Here is a 15,765-nt window from a genome sequence, read left to right as displayed (position 1 = left end):
CACTTTTGTACGCCTCCCAAACCTTCTGCAAAGAAGAGATCAGGTCCCCCCTCAAGTCCTCCGAGCCCATTTTCATGCTCTGGTAGACGAGAAGTTTTCTACGTTTACGGCAGCATATACTGATGGCGCATCCTGAAACAACAAGTCCGCCTCAGCCTTCGTCATTCCATCCGAAGGCGTCGTGCACGGAAGACGCCTTTCACATCCAACCTCCTCCACAGCTGCGGAACTCTATGCCATCCTTTTCTTTCTACAACACATCGCTGATTTTCCACCCCGGGAATGGGCAGTCTTTACAGACTCCAAATCTGCACTTCAAGCAATTGAAACTTCCGGCATACGAGGCCCATCCGCACCCCTAGTCACAGACGTGTTAATGGCTTACCACACTATCTACGCCGCAGGCCACAGGCTAGTTCTCCAGTGGGTTCCAGCCCATTTTGGTGTCATCGGGAACGAGCAGGCCGACAGCGCCGCGGAAGCATCACTCTCGTCTCGGAACCGGACCCGTATTGTTCTGCTCAGAGGAGACCGCCGTTCAATTCTGCGACGTCTAGTGACACCCCTGGCTTCCCGCCAACGGACAACCGACATTCTTCCCCCCTCTATGTTGAACAGAGTTGATCCCACGCTCGCTTTCCGCATGCCACGAAACACATCTCGTCAGGATGCTGCATTAATCCACCGCATGCGCCTCGATGTGGCCTTTACAGCTCAGTGGCGTTACCGCTTGAGACAAATTGATTCTCCCACCTGCTGCCACTGTGGTGCTCTTGAGGATCTGGAGCACATTCTTCTTCATTGCCCTCACTACGAACCTTCCCGAACCACACTCTCCGAGTCTCTTCGTCAGCTGGACTCTCGCCCTCTCTCCCTACCGAAATTGCTTGGTCCCTGGCCCAATCCAGCCCAGCAACGCTCTGCGCTCAAAGCTCTTCTGACATTTCTGGACACCATCGGACTTCGATCGTTATTGTAAAGGGGCTCGTTATTTTATTCCCCCCATTCCACCAAGCACTGGGGTAGAGTATCGCCTGTTGCGATGAAACTCCCCACTCTCCAAGACCGAAAATAAAGTTGTTGTTGTTGTATTTACTTTGATTTCGTCACAGGCTCCCCAACCAATGAAATCTTCCTCTATACCTCCTGAAGGCAATTTAATATCGTGTAGCTCATGGAATAAAATTTTCCCAGACGAAATGTAATAGACGGGCCGGCTTTAGAGCAAGTTTAGGGGAACTGCGTTCCCTTTGCAGGTTGCTCTGTTCGCTCTCGTTGTCCTGGTAGCCGTGGCTGACGCGGGCTACTTCGGCGATGCACCGGACGAGGCCTCGGCCTCTACGGCGGAGGCTTGCGGGTGCTACGGTAGATACGGAGGGTACATGGTGGCTTCTACTACGGCCCAGCCTGGCCATCTGAAAGGGAGTTCGGCAGCAACGGTAAATGTTCATGCGGGGACTGGACGTTGAGAAACTCAATGATTTTCCTCTCTCGCAACACTGATCGTGTACCTTTCGAGCGTCTCTTTCAGGAATGAAATAAACCACTTCCACGTGGATGTTCTAAATTGTAAGAAATTGGAGACGACAATGACCTGTCGTGTGTGTGACCTGTGAGGTGTGTGTGTCACCTGTCAGGTGTTCCGGGACACGTCATTTCTTACAATATATACGAGCAGCGAGAAGTAACTGTCTCTATGAGAGCGGTGTAATGACCGACGTAGAAAGGACGTCACGAAGGAGCGTTAATGTGCGTCTTGGGTCCACTTCAGGGAAACTTGAGGGGCGAAGCACCAGTCGCTGAAAAAATATGGGCTTGACATTTAGTGGATATATCGCACTGATTACATTCTACGCCGGAGAACGTTGATCATACAAGGTCCGACAGGTGAAACTCGTTTATCCCTAATTATGAATTTTCAAAAATGTCGAAAGTTTGCGGAGCATTTAATCAGAAAGTGCTATCCCTTGCAGTGTATACTCACAACAGCCTTCATGATGTTGTTGGTTGGACTGCCTTTTCCACACACCGACCACAAGACCGGTACCAGCTTTTATACCAGGAGGAAGGACTTCCATCACTGGCAGGATTGTCCTTGTGGCGAGTAAGGATGTACGTGGGAGATTAGAAGTAGTTCCGTAAGAATGAAAGTTCAAGGATGATTTCTTCTCTGACTGTCTCAAGGTGACCGACTCGTATGAAAGTGAAAGATTCCTGGTCATTATTCGGATATCTTTGTTGATTTTTCGAGTCCATGCATAATCAATGGGAAGGAACACATTTTCTTGGTAGTTGTTCACGAATGAAAGAAGGCAGTCACTGAAAACTGCAGGACACATCTTCTAGATTGCCGGTCCAGAGCCCTGTATTGTCCTTTCTGCTGTGTTCCAGCCTCAGAACATAAATTTCCATCGTGTTCAACGTATTACGGAGTCATCGACTCTGCTTGAGCGATTGCTTTGCCAAGGTAAGACCCAAATGAGAACTGCTATTGTCACACGGCTACTTGCGCTAGTTAAAATCATTACGAAATTAATTAAATTTTGAGTTAATAGATTGTAAATTAGCTTAACAACTCAAATTTCATCTACAAGGTTATCGACATCATCGTCAACTTTCGTGAAGCATCGGAGCAAGCAAAAAATATTTGCTACATTCTCGTTAGTTTTGTCTTTTCTCGAAGCTAGATTTCCCACTTGGCTTTTCTAATAGTAGTCTAATTTGTGATCGCGGATTTGCATTTCTTTTTTCTTTTTTGCCCGACGCTAACATCAGCATGTTTGGGGCAGTATGAATGGCATAGTACCAGTTTTAAAGTGCGTGAAATTGCATATTTCGCAGGTTAGTGCATGTTTGGATTTATGTTGTGTGTTTTTGCATAAATGGATACTTGGACTGCCAAGACGTGCTGAAAGTTTTAAAACAGAGTCAATGAGAAGGTCGTAGCGGGCAACACAACAGCACGAAACCCGTTGATTGCAACTTTGTCATTGTCTGAATGAAGCGCAGTGGGGATTCGAAGCCTCAGTCTCGGTACAAAAAATTGCTATCTATGACCCATTGAAACCCGTTCACAACTTAGGCTCAAATAAATTTGTACTTAGTCACCAAGTTGAACCGTTGTGGCAAAAAAATGGACTAACCCGGCCGTGACGATATTTGTCAAAATGTAGCCGTAAATTAGTAACACTTGCGCGTTTCACTCAAACGATTTCGTAGATTGGATGAACACGTTGACGAAAATGATTTAATAGAGACGTACACAAAATACTGGTGTAATAACGATTACATTAGGAGGATGCTCTCCTCCAAACGTGTGCTGAGGGATGCGTAAAAGTAGAATTTATTTTGCGCTTTCTCAATACTCTGGTACAATCCGTACACGTTGCATGGAATGAAGCACACAGGCTATATTAATATGTCGCAAGGACATGCGTGCTGATATAATCTTTTAATTCACTCAGTGCTTCCACACGTCAAGCGACCTGGAACAGCTGAAGGCACCAGTGCGACCTACGTTTCCATTTTTTTCTTTCTATTTCTATTCTGTTCTATATGTCGCAACCCCTTAAAGTACAAATGCCAAGGCGTAAAAACTTATTCCCGTTTATGTACAGTGACAGGCACAAAATGAGAAGCCATTTATTTTCATTCATCCGCTGTAGTATCCTCCTGCACTGTCTCCACCACCATAGTCTTCGCGTTCGACGCCACTGTAGCCTTCCCGCTCGACCCCGCCATAGCCGCTGGGGTCGGTTCTCGCATTGCCGTAGCCTCCCAGCCCTCTGTAGCCGCCTTCACCAAGGACACGGTAGCCACCGCGCTGTGCCGTAGCCACCACGAACGCAACGAGAAACAGCAGGATCTGCATGATCGCGCGAGAAGGGTGGATTATAGAACGGTTGAACTTTCGGGTTTCCGGTTCACTACACCATTCTCGCTGCTTGCCCCATATATTTGGGGTCTGACTCTTTCAGGTTAAACCCGATTCCTCCCGATTAGCTTCGACCCAGGTCGGATTAAACCCGATAACCCCTCTCCTATGAAAGATGGAAGTCATTGAAAACGTTAGCTGTAGGACTCGACCCACGTGGATTGCTGGTCCGGGGCTCTACCAACAGAGTTAAGCTAAAAACCCGATAACCCCTCTCCTATGAAAGATGAAAGTCATTGAAAAGGTTAGTCAGCTGTAGGACTCGAACCCACATCTTCTGTATTGCTGGTCCGGGGCTCTACCAACTGAGTTAAGCTAACACACCTCTCCAGCGACTTCCAAGGGTGCGTCATTTGAAGGGACAATTCAACCACTCTCTCTCACTCATCCCCCCTTTCACTCTTACATTTTTCTCACTCATACACACAATCAAACGACGGGATCTCCTCTCCGAACTTGAATCGCTTACTAAACTTGACTAAATGTACACTATTTAGTAGCGATCCGTACACCTGTCTCATGTTCGGCGCAACAACAATAAAAGCATATTTGACGAAACAATATTTGGTGGTTATAATTCTCGAGGGATGCGTGTTTGAGCAGGGCGGTTGCTGCAGTGCAAGATATATAATATCCGATAACACCAGAATGTATCAATAGTACCCGATTTCACCCCGAATTTCATGTTTAAAAATATCACCACATTTTTACCCCGGGAATTCAGGATGGGCATTTAACCTGAAAAAGTCAGACACTACATACGTGCCGCCTTTTCTTTGTGTAAACGACACGCCCCTTCCCTACATACATATATTCCAGACACACGAGCACAACCTTTCAAAGCCGAGATGTCAGCATCAATGAATATAAGGCCCCCGGTTAATGTGGAATCGTACAGTGTGCGTTTTGTAATATTGCATCGTTGCGGATGTTTGGGATATTTTCGAGTGACACATTTTACAGTCATATTCCTGTCAACAGCGTGGATAATTTTAGTCTGAGAAGCAAACGAATTTTTTTATCTGTTGTTGCTACGTTGCTGAAACATTAATGGACACGCGGAGGAAAATGCCAGCATCAAAATACTCTTAGATATACTTATATACGCCGTTTTGTGACACTTACGCAGAAATGTTAATTGTCACAGAAAGGCGTGAGCCCCGCGCTTTCCGCAAATCAAGCGTGATATAACCCTGTACAGTGGTTGGCCTTCAGCGTGCTATGCGGTGAAGCTGAATGTAGGTATGGTCGTAAATGATGTTGACTTATATATTGGTTCTACATTAGCCACCTTATACAAAACCCCAAAACAGGGACAACTCCTAAAATGTCAGTGAATAACCGTGGCTTTCTTACCAGAGTCTTCATTGCTCCTGGTGGAAATTTCTCTCGTTCACGCGGATAGTATTTCAGTTTTCTGCGGCCGGATTCGCTTTCTACGCGGATATCCCTCTAGACACCCTGAGCATCCCGGAAGGCATGCACAAGATACTGTTTTTCTATTCTTGCAACGGTGAAAAAAATTAAATAAAGAAGCTTCTTCCTGGCAAACAGACAAACGTAGGCATTCAGTGTTGCCAGTTTTTCTTTCTTTTCTTTCTATTAAACATATACCCCCGGCCAGTTTGGCTCCCCTAAAAGAGCAATGTACATTTCACCGCTGGTACGAATAACACACAAATGGGAGGATGATGTGGTGGGTCACACTCCCCCATTGCTCATGCGGAAGGGATCCATTAATCCAGTACTGGAGAGGAACTCTGTCCGACCAAGTTACGAGTAACTTGTAGCTGTGACCATAAATTTCTGATGGGCGTAATTGTGTCTGGTGTGTAAATGTAATTGAGTTCCACAGATGTGTTTCCAAGCATCGTCTAAGCGCTTCTGGACTGAAGCCATGCATGGGAGACGTTCATAGTAACTTCTGCTGGTGATAAGTAACGAGACGCAAAAATAGAGTTTTTTTATAGAGACTCATTTACTGGAATGTCGTCAAAGAATGTTAACTTGGTTATTTAACTGAAGAAGCGTAGTCCGGCACGCGAAACATAATACCATAAGTAAATGTACACTGTTTTTGAGTGTTTAGGTAACTGTAGCTGTAACTACCTACTTTTCGAAAAGAAAGTACCAACTATTTCCACCTCTAAGAAGAAGAAAAGCTAAACTTGTCGGTTATTTTCCGTCTTTTTATTTACAAAGTATCTCTTACGACCAGACACTTCTATTCATCACCAGTAGTGATGACCGTGACCGCCGTATCCTCCGTAGCCACCATAGCCCCCGAAGCCGCCATGGCCACCGTATCCGCCGCCGTACCCACCGTGGTCGTAACCTCCGTATCCACCGTGTCCATCGTAAAAGCCGCCGTACGCACCCTGGCCGTGACCGCCGTAGCCTCCCAGACCGCCGTATCCGTATCCACCGTAGCCGCCGTAGCCCCCGTAACCGACGTAATAGCCTCCGTAGACCGCAGCCACAAAGAGAGAAAGGACCAAGCTGACGAGCTGCAATCCCTGCGAACGTAGCGGATCGAGATCAGGTAACAGAGAACGAAACGTGCAAATGACAATGGTTATCTCCAAAACGCGTATTATACGTCCGAAAACCCAGAAAACGTCCGAAATATCTCAATAGTTTATCTAACAAGTTAACAGCAATTCCGTAACGGTAAACCTTTCGCCCTGCTCCGCAACCTTGCTACGCTTTTGCGCAAGAACAACGAAACGGGGCTGAGAAGCAAAGTCCTCGTTTCCAGTACTCCCTTGGAGAGTTTGTATCACCAAGGAGGGAGAGGGGTAAGTCAGAACTTATTTTTCTCTTTGAATACATCCGCAAAGACGAGGCGATAAATTCAGATCATGAGCCTACACTGTTGCTAAACTTTCCCTTCTCTTTTTTTTTTCATTTACTTCGCATTAAAGGGGCCGTAAACAGGTACAAAAGGTGCACATTTCTTTGTGTTATATTATTGAAACTTATGCAGTGAAAACTCCTTGCAATTACTAACGCTCAAACACGAAAGGCGCTTGCATACGGATGAAATATTCACTGCACTCTTTCGCATTTTAGCTCCGCCCCGCGCTCTAACTTTACGTCATTTTGACGTAGCGCTTTCCTCACCAATTACGATCGAGTGTTCCACGTATGATTTTATTTCAAATGCGGAATTGGACTAGATGAACGTGAATCCTCTTCTATTCAAAATCTAAACAGTTACAGCCTCAAACTGAAAAAGAAATGCGTTTAATTTAGGTATCATACGCGCACTACGTTTTCTGGGCAGTAGCACGCAGCACACCACGAGCGCGAATGAATATCCGGGACTACAGTTCCGGAATCTTAGGTAGGTGCGCGATGGAACATCTCGTCATCTTCGAATGGTTCCGACAACTGGGCTGCTGTACTTTGGTTTGAGCCACGCGGCATCGCGTCACCAGCTCGCGTGGTACAGTGGATAGCGTGCTGGCCATGTCACGTCGTGACTGGGAGGAACCCGGGTTCGAATCGCGTCATGTGATAGCAGCCCAACTGTTGACGTTTGCGCCAGCTGGAGATGTTAAAGATGTCATGACGTTGAATTTCGGATCCCCGGAGCGCAAAACGTCGTTTCACACAAACAAACTGAGCGCTCCGACTCACAGCTGATGTTGATTGGCTGGTAATTTGTAACGTCATGTGCGCATCTCGGCCCCCCGATTGGACGGCAAAACGCTACGTAGCCATGTGACGTATGCATGGTGGAGAGAGGCTCGCTGGTTACCTTGGTCATGGCTGGTCATCTTTGAAAGCAGTTATATGGGTCAGTGAGCTGGCACGAGGCGAACGAAATGTATATTTGGGTATTATGATCTGCGTTCTTTCATGGGGTATCATTATTTCAGAAATGTTTGGTGACCTGTTTACATACAGCCCCTTTAAACATATCCCCCCTCAGATCATGAAGCATTCTAATAAACCTCTGCTCAGATGTTTTGCGTGGCAATAAATTTCCCCGTCTGTGAATGGGCCATTACTGCTTTACAATTTCCCCTTCGATAACGGAACTGATATCAGTGCCTGGATGTAATCGACGGAAGGTCCAGTCAAAGGCTACACTCGAGCGTGATGATGGCGATTATTCCCTACCAGAGAAGTAGTTTACGCTAAATCGTGTCATCGGCAAAGCGTTGATGATGTGATGGATAACAGACCGCCATTACGACCTGGCGCACAACCTCATTGACCTTACAGTTGTTGATGGGTACCTTTCAGAATAAACTATTATTGTTGTTATTATAAGCGAGTGGGTCGGCAGAGTCTCGTGAGTGACCGTCATCTCCAAAAGCAACCGTTCCAAAACAATGTCTTCGGTGCCAGCGGTACTTTCAAGTATGGGGGCACCTCTAGGGTTACGCTTCGAATCCTGGCTCTCCCTGCGGGCTGTGCATTGCTGATGACAGGACGTTTAACGCCTAACGTGGCAAAAAAATCGTACTGAAATCTCCTTGTCTGAGCATTACGGAGTCAACGCAATTTATCTCGGGGGAGGCTTTGCCATGACTTCTGAGCGCTTTTCTCGAATTTAATTCGGGAGAAATGGAATTTTCCCAATTGAGCTCGTAAATTTGCAAAGCTAACCTCACGTTTCTTTGACGGAAACCGAAAACGCACTCTGGATTTACCACATTCTATTGTAAAATGGGGGGGAGGGAAAACCGTGGTTTAGAGGCGTACTAAATTCCCTCGGACCTCCGCCGAAAGAACCGACGCAAGGAGCTCCCACCGGCCTCGGTGGCTCAGTTGGTAGCGTGTTCGCCTTCTGATTCCGAGATCGCGGATTCGAACCCGGCCGAGGACGCCAGCAACTTGGTGGCAGGGTACAAGTTGCTTAGACACGCCGTCTTCCGCGAGGGACGTTAAATACGGGGTGCCGTGTGATGAAAAGCAATCCACAGACCGACCGCTGTGGCGTCGCTCATGATCTCAGTTGTCTCGCCACGTAAAAAAAAGAAAAAAAAAAAAAAAAAGGAGCCCCTGCTTTTTCACTTTTTCTTTTCCAAGTTTCTGCTCAACGGCAATACGGTTGCAATGTAAGGTTATCTGAAAGTAGAAACAGGAAGGGCCGTTCTTCTTCCGCCGCATCTTGCATTAACCTAACGGAGAAGTGAACTCGGCCCACAATTTGCGCTTCAATTGAATGACGTTCCAACGCAACATGACAATTTGCGCGTTTCGGAAGGACCGCTTTCTCCAGCTTTTTGTCAAAGTACTAGCTTTTGTAGTAGCGCCTTAGTAGTAGTAGTGGCAGCTTTTGTGTTTTGTGTAGTAGTAGTAGGTGTGTATTTTGCGATGGCGATTGGGCAAGTGTCACGGAAGTCAGGACCTAGGACACGGGACCAAACACTGTCGGCTCTCGGGCTCCATTTTTTCGCGACTGCGTAAATCCACTTTCTGTTTCTGTTCCAAAAACGTGAGGTTGACTTTCCAAATTTCAGAGATAAATTGGGAAAGTTCAATTTCTCGCGGATTAAATTTCATAAACGTGCTCAGAAGTAATGGTGTTGATTCCATAATGTGAAAATGAAATTTTTTAACACGATTTTATTTTTATCACGTTAGGTCACGTTCGAAAGCATCTTCGCATTCATACGCATGTTGGTCTAACGCAATGCGCAAATGAAAAAGAATAGCGAAAGGAAAAGAAACACCAACATGCGGCGCCGATTTCAGATTGCCACTAAGTTTACAAAATTCGATAGAGATCCAGAAAGTGATTTTCTTTACACGTGGTAGTGGATCAGAAAGCATATAGCACCGATTACCTAGCGCATGTAATTGGCGAGATGTACTCAGGGTTTGAGCGCTTAGCTTATTGTTTTCCGTATGAGTTCATACGTGCAATATACATAGATAATGTTGTTTGACTCACCGTGGTCTTCATGATAGCTGCTGCCTGAACGAATGCTTTCATTTCAGAGATGCTACCTTCTCCCCGTATGACAGCAGGAATCCACCGTCGATCCACAGCAAAAGCCGAACCTCTTTCACTTTGGAGTTGGGGTTGGACGGATTAAAAATAACCACTGTACCAAGTCGTGTACTACCCGTTGTACGATATGGCAGCATTCCTTCAGAGCACTTTCCTCGGGACGGTTATGATGGACATGTTGGCAATGCGATGAGATTCTATTATGCGGGTCATTGATTAAGTGGCATATCATTAGGCCTCGGTTGCGATGCCGGACATTCATGAAATATTCTTGCTTGTGATCCTTATTACATATAATTATATTATTCTGTACTTAGTACCGACGAAGGCGCAGCGTCCGCCGCAAGTAGACATTACTGTAAATCTTCCTTAGCACCTTTTAATTAATTAGTTTAACTCTTAATAAATACATTTTAAAATTAATACTCATACTGTGAGAAGGATTGCAGACCCATCGTTCCCATCCTCATCGTCATCATAATAAAGGCTCGTTTTTCGAACCGCAACAATTAGCTTCGGAGTTCCAGATTTACCGGCTTAGGAGGAAGGAAATCGAGCGCACCTCCACCAAATTGTTGCGGTTCGAAAAACGAGCCTTTATTATGATGACGATGAGGATGGGTCTGAAATCCTTCTCACAATACTTCTGTCGCTAAGTTGACATCCCTTGGATTCCATCCTACCTCTCGGACGACCAACTGTCCACCGGATATGACAGCGTTGCGCTTCACCTGCTGGCCGCCGCCAGGTGGCAGGACCCCCCGATTCTGACGTCATTTTAGCATTGGTGATTCTTCAGTCCTGACGAAGGCGGCCCTTTTTCTTGCTACACCTTAGCGTTGTCTGCCTCTCGTTTTTTTTTTTTTTTTTCAAGTAGCTATATATACACATATTAAATGTAAATACGAAATAAAGGAGACGTGGACTACACAAGTTTTAATATTAAGTCAAAAGAAAGGGGGCATTTATCGTGAATTAGTCTAGTTAATTAAAACGCGCCCAGAGAAATTTACACTCAGACTACGTTACGGCGTAGGCTCCGCCTTCTTCAGGACAAAAGTATTAGGTGGCCTCATAGGGCTTCCAAAAGTTACAAGTGACTTTTTCCCCTATTGTTTCATATATGCATACTGAATAAAAAACGACGAAATACCTGACACAATACCTGAGCAAAAAGGAACACACACAACGCGCCTTTCTGCTCCTTGTCTTCGGTTTTTCGTCGGTTTACAATGTACATGCTCGCTTGCACCATTGCAGTTCTACCGTTGATACTGAAGATTTTTGTTTTGTTTGTTGTTTCGTTAGATGTTTGTTCAATGCGTACCAGTGTACTTCAGCACTGATAGACGAATTTGCGTAGCCTTACCGGTTGCCTTGACAGCTGATTTGTCCGGGAAGTGAAAATTCCCTGGGTGATTGAATCTGAGAAAGGCCATTTTGACGTTCATTTTCCGGAGAAGACCACCTGGTTTGTGTGTGCGACACATTGAAACAACACCCAATTTTTGATTGAATACCTCGAAAGGGAGTTAGAGAGAAAAGGGCGTAGCAATCATACCTAGAAAAGACGAAAGTAACTGAAAGTGCCAGACAATGTTGGTTATGGAACACACACATATACATTGGATGATTCATTGCCGCGGAAGTCATCCCCACATCATTCTCACGGAACCCTCTGTTGTAGCTGAAAAGTTCGCCGGATTTTTCTCTTCAGTTTTCACACCAGTCACAACAATGAACAGATGCTTTCCATCATCTGTTTCTGCTCCAAATCTCAGCCTTGCTCACTTTCAAATAGAAGAATCGGATGTTACACGTGCCATCTCGGAGCTGAAATCGAGCACTTCAGCCGGCTTTGACCGCATTCCCAATTTCATTGTAAAAGGATGTGAGCCAGTGCTTACCCCTATACTTGCGGCTCTGTTTAACAAGTCGTTAAACACATATACTTTCCCTTCATGCTGGAAAAAAGCCATTGTTGTTCCCATCCATAAAGGTGGTGCGCCAGCTGAGGTGTGCAATTACAGGCCCATATCCTTGCTATCTTGTTTTTCTAAGATATTTGAGAAGGTGGTGTTCCGACATCTGTATTTTTACTTTCATTCGTTTCTGTCTGATTCACAACATGGTTTCACTACTGGCAGATCCGTGGAAACTAATCTTGTGACTTATATTAACTATCTTAGCTTGCACATTGAAAACCATAAGCAGGTTGATTCTGTGTATTTTGATCTGTCTAAGGCCTTTGACACTATTAATCATGAATTGTTGATCACAAAGTTGTCACTATATGGTATCTCACTTTCACGCTGCAAATGGTTTTCTTCCTATCTCTGCGGCCGGTACAACATTGTTCGGTACAAAGATGCATATTCTCATCCTTACTACATCACATCTGGTGTGCCCCAGGGATCTACCCTGGGGCCATTGCTGTTTAACATGTTTGTTAACGATTTGCCAACCTGTGTACGTAACTGCCACGTCCTGCAATATGCTGATGACATTAAGTTATTTCGAGTCATTGATAAGATTCACGACTGTACCGCTCTGCAAGATGACATTTCACGGATCCATCGTTGGTGCTCAAATAATTTGCTTAACCTGAACATTTCTAAGACAGCCGTCATCTCTTTCACTCGATAGCAGCATCCATGTCATTATACTTACTCTCTCGACTCTGTTCATATTAGACGTGAATCGTCCATTAAAGACTTGGGTCTTCATCTTGACAGCTCTTTAACTTTTCACACGCATGTAACTCAGCTGTGCAACTCTGCGATGCGTAAACTCGGCATCATCTCGCGGATCACCAAAAACTTTCAGGATCCATCTTGTTTCCTTCGCCTATTCTTCTCCACCGTACTCCCTCTTCTTGAATTTGCATCAGTGGCCTGGAACTGCCTCAGTATCACTCAGTCCGCTGACATAGAAAACGTTCAGCGACGCTTCATCTTTGTTTTTCATCTTCGTCATCTTGGCTGCAGCACTTACTATAACTACGATCATATACTGAACAAACTCTCCATCCCCACACTATCTCATCGCAGAACGATTCGTGACTGTCACTTCTTGTATAAGCTCATACATTCTGTCATCGCCTGCCCCGAACTACTATCGTGCATCAACTTTCGAGTGCCCTCACGTTCTCTGAGGTCTCATCTTCTTTTCTATCCTCACTCTTTTGCAAAGCTTCATCCAATCAATCGTTTACAACTAATGTTTAACTCCGCCTTACAACACCATGACATCGACATTTTCGTTCGTTCTCGTGATTTTCTTACTAGTAGTAGTGCCATTGTTTCTATTTAACTTCGTTTGTTTCACTGTTAACCTTGTTGGCTTTTTGTATATTTTACTGTCTTTGTTCACGTGTATAACCTTGTGTGGTGCACCAATTAGTAGACCCTAGTGGTTGTTCTTGGGTACCATAACAAAAATAAAGTTATTATTATTATCATCGTCATCGTGTATTTCTCTCTCTCTCTCACCGCCGCTGCGCATGGAGGTACCCTATTGCTCATTGGGAATGAATTTATTTTATTTTATTTATTTATTTATAAAATACTACAAGACCTAAAAGGGTCCAAGTGGGAGGGGCACTGAAAGTCCAAAACAATTTACAACGAGTCACATATATCACATCATGTAACCGCGTTTAGGCCTTCCACAAATGCCGTGACCGAGCGGTGTGAGACCTGAGCAGGTGACAGAGAATTCCATTCTTCGACAGTTCGAGGAGAAAAGGAATATTTGAAGCAGTCCGTCCTGATCGATCCATCGATTATGATGGAAGTCTTTAACCTCTGCCAGGGGAAAACCCTTTTGGACGGTTTTTAATATGTCAAAAGGTTACTATAAATGACTGGATCCCATGGCAGTGTAGTAACCTCCACAGAGGGAGCAGACCGCAACGGAGCCCTCACGAGGAAATTAAAATCCCAGGGTAGGCCCTAGGATACTCCGATTTCTTTTTTCTTTTTGTTAATAAAGTCCGGCATGACGCGTGCCAAATTTTACAAACAGCTTATCACGATATCATATAGAGTGGTGACATTCTTTTCGGCGAAAACGAATATGTTACATATAAGAGGTCAAGGGTTATAGTATTTTCCAGTATCTCAGTGCTCTCACGTACAACTTGGAACGAGGCCAAGTAAGCCAGGGTATAATGCGACCAAAATGAATGGTTCAAGGATTATTTTGATGAAGGTTGTCACTTTGGATGGATGTAGTTCGCCACAGAAAGTATAATTAGCAGTTACAATTAAGCGAACGAGCTTCGCCTTGTGTCGTCTACGCGAAAGAGAAACTGTGTCAGTTTTGACCTTTGTCTGGTACGAATGTCTTCCGCTAACTTTCACTGGCCGGGTGGTCGCAGCGTTCCGATTACAATCATTGCGAGCTGATCAACTACCAAATTATTGGAATGATACGAGGTTGGGCTAATTAATCTACGACTCGAGATCTGGGTGCATCTTAAAGAACCCTAAGGTGGGAAAAATTAGTCCACATATCGACCGTCGCTCTGACCGCAACGTAAAGCAAAGCAATGAACACAAGCTGCCACGCAGGTGTTTATCGCGGTCTTACCTAACGTAAGGTGATCTATAATAAAGAGTAACTGCCTGCATTTGACATTTTATGGCTACTGACAGAGAAAGACTAATTACCATAAACACAAAAGGAATCCAAACTGACAGCCTAATTAGGCTAGTGCAGATGACGCCACGTGACATGTGGGGATGGGCTCGCCGTCACAGAGGACCAGTCAGGTAACAAGAGTGAGGTGTTCTCGCAACAGCTCCCGGCATGCCCTCCTATACTGTGACTCCGGTGCGGTAATATTTTCCAATGTCACGTGACCAAAGTGACGTCACTGCACAAACCTCAAGCTGTGTTTCATCTTTCCTAATCTGGAAATAACGCCGCAACCACATTCAGCTTTACGTGCATACGAACGGGCTGATATTTGTTTGACGCGAACGCAGTTTCACAGCCAACACAAACTTTATCGTGATAGATCACTTAATTATGTGCAAATCGGTCATTCAAAGTAATGAGGCCATCTTTGCTGAGACTGATAGACTCGAGATGCAAAAGCACAATATAAGATCATACAATAGACGTCGTCGACCTTGAACCGCCCTACTGCGTGAGCAATGACGGCATATTGAGGTCGTCCGAAATAATGCTTACGGACATGGTTACATGAAACACCTTGAGCCCAGAGATGAAGAAAAGCACGGAGTCATTGCTTCAGTTGCGTTTTAGAGGGCTCAAGAAAAGCGAGATCGTCAAGGTCACATTTTTATTTAGGAAGCGCAATTTTTAGGTAAAATTTGAAAACTTATTTTCGCGGCTTTTTCTCACATCCGTGACCATTATCCCCGACTTTTTCTTTTTTTCCTTTACAGGATTTTTATATAAAAAGCTCGCGATGTCGTTTTTGCAGTTGATCTAGGCGGACATCTTCTCGAACAGATACAACGTGACTAATTACCTAAACTTGGTTAATGAAGAGAATATCGGGCAAAAGCGACTCTCCCGGAACGAGCGCTGCCGTAAAATATCCATCGCCGAATTCCGCTTTGCAAAGCGGTAATCGGAGACGCGTAATGTGTTGCAAGGCGACATGGTAGGCAACGTGGGTAGAACTCCGACACACGGTGCTGGAAGCAATGTTTACCTGGCCAGCAGATCAGGGTAACATCTCATTGCAGCTGAAGGTAGTCTCATTTCGGCCAAAAAGAAAAAAGAAGCGTCCACCATATTAGCAATCGCTGTGTTGTATGCTTCCCAAAGTGTCTCCGAGGCGGGTGTGCCCTCATGGCTTGTGTCACACACAGTGGTTCATGCG

The 15,765-nt window shown here is 45.1% G+C and overlaps 1 protein-coding gene and 1 long non-coding RNA gene across 2 annotated transcripts; both read right to left on the bottom strand.

Annotated features, from left to right (window-relative positions):
• Positions 1-3,626: 3,626 nt before the first annotated feature.
• LOC135386894 (uncharacterized) lies at positions 3,627-5,369 on the bottom strand. The gene is made up of 2 exons (XR_010420695.1): positions 5,291-5,369; positions 3,627-3,865 (listed from the first exon to the last, which is right to left on the bottom strand). It is a non-coding gene; the product is annotated as an uncharacterized LOC135386894 (long non-coding RNA).
• Positions 5,370-6,165: 796 nt separating this feature from the next.
• LOC135389356 (neuropeptide-like protein 30) lies at positions 6,166-7,706 on the bottom strand. Its single transcript, XM_064619412.1, has 2 exons — positions 7,698-7,706; positions 6,166-6,450 (listed from the first exon to the last, which is right to left on the bottom strand). Exons 1-2 carry the CDS (start codon positions 7,704-7,706, stop codon positions 6,166-6,168), a joined length of 294 nt encoding a protein of 97 aa, XP_064475482.1.
• Positions 7,707-15,765: the final 8,059 nt, after the last annotated feature.

This window comes from Ornithodoros turicata, chromosome 3 (assembly GCF_037126465.1).
Source record: "Ornithodoros turicata isolate Travis chromosome 3, ASM3712646v1, whole genome shotgun sequence".
NCBI classification, from domain to species: domain Eukaryota; kingdom Metazoa; phylum Arthropoda; class Arachnida; order Ixodida; family Argasidae; genus Ornithodoros; species Ornithodoros turicata.
The sequence above is the reverse complement of the archived record's forward strand: the minus strand, read 5'-3'. Positions and strand labels throughout refer to the sequence as shown.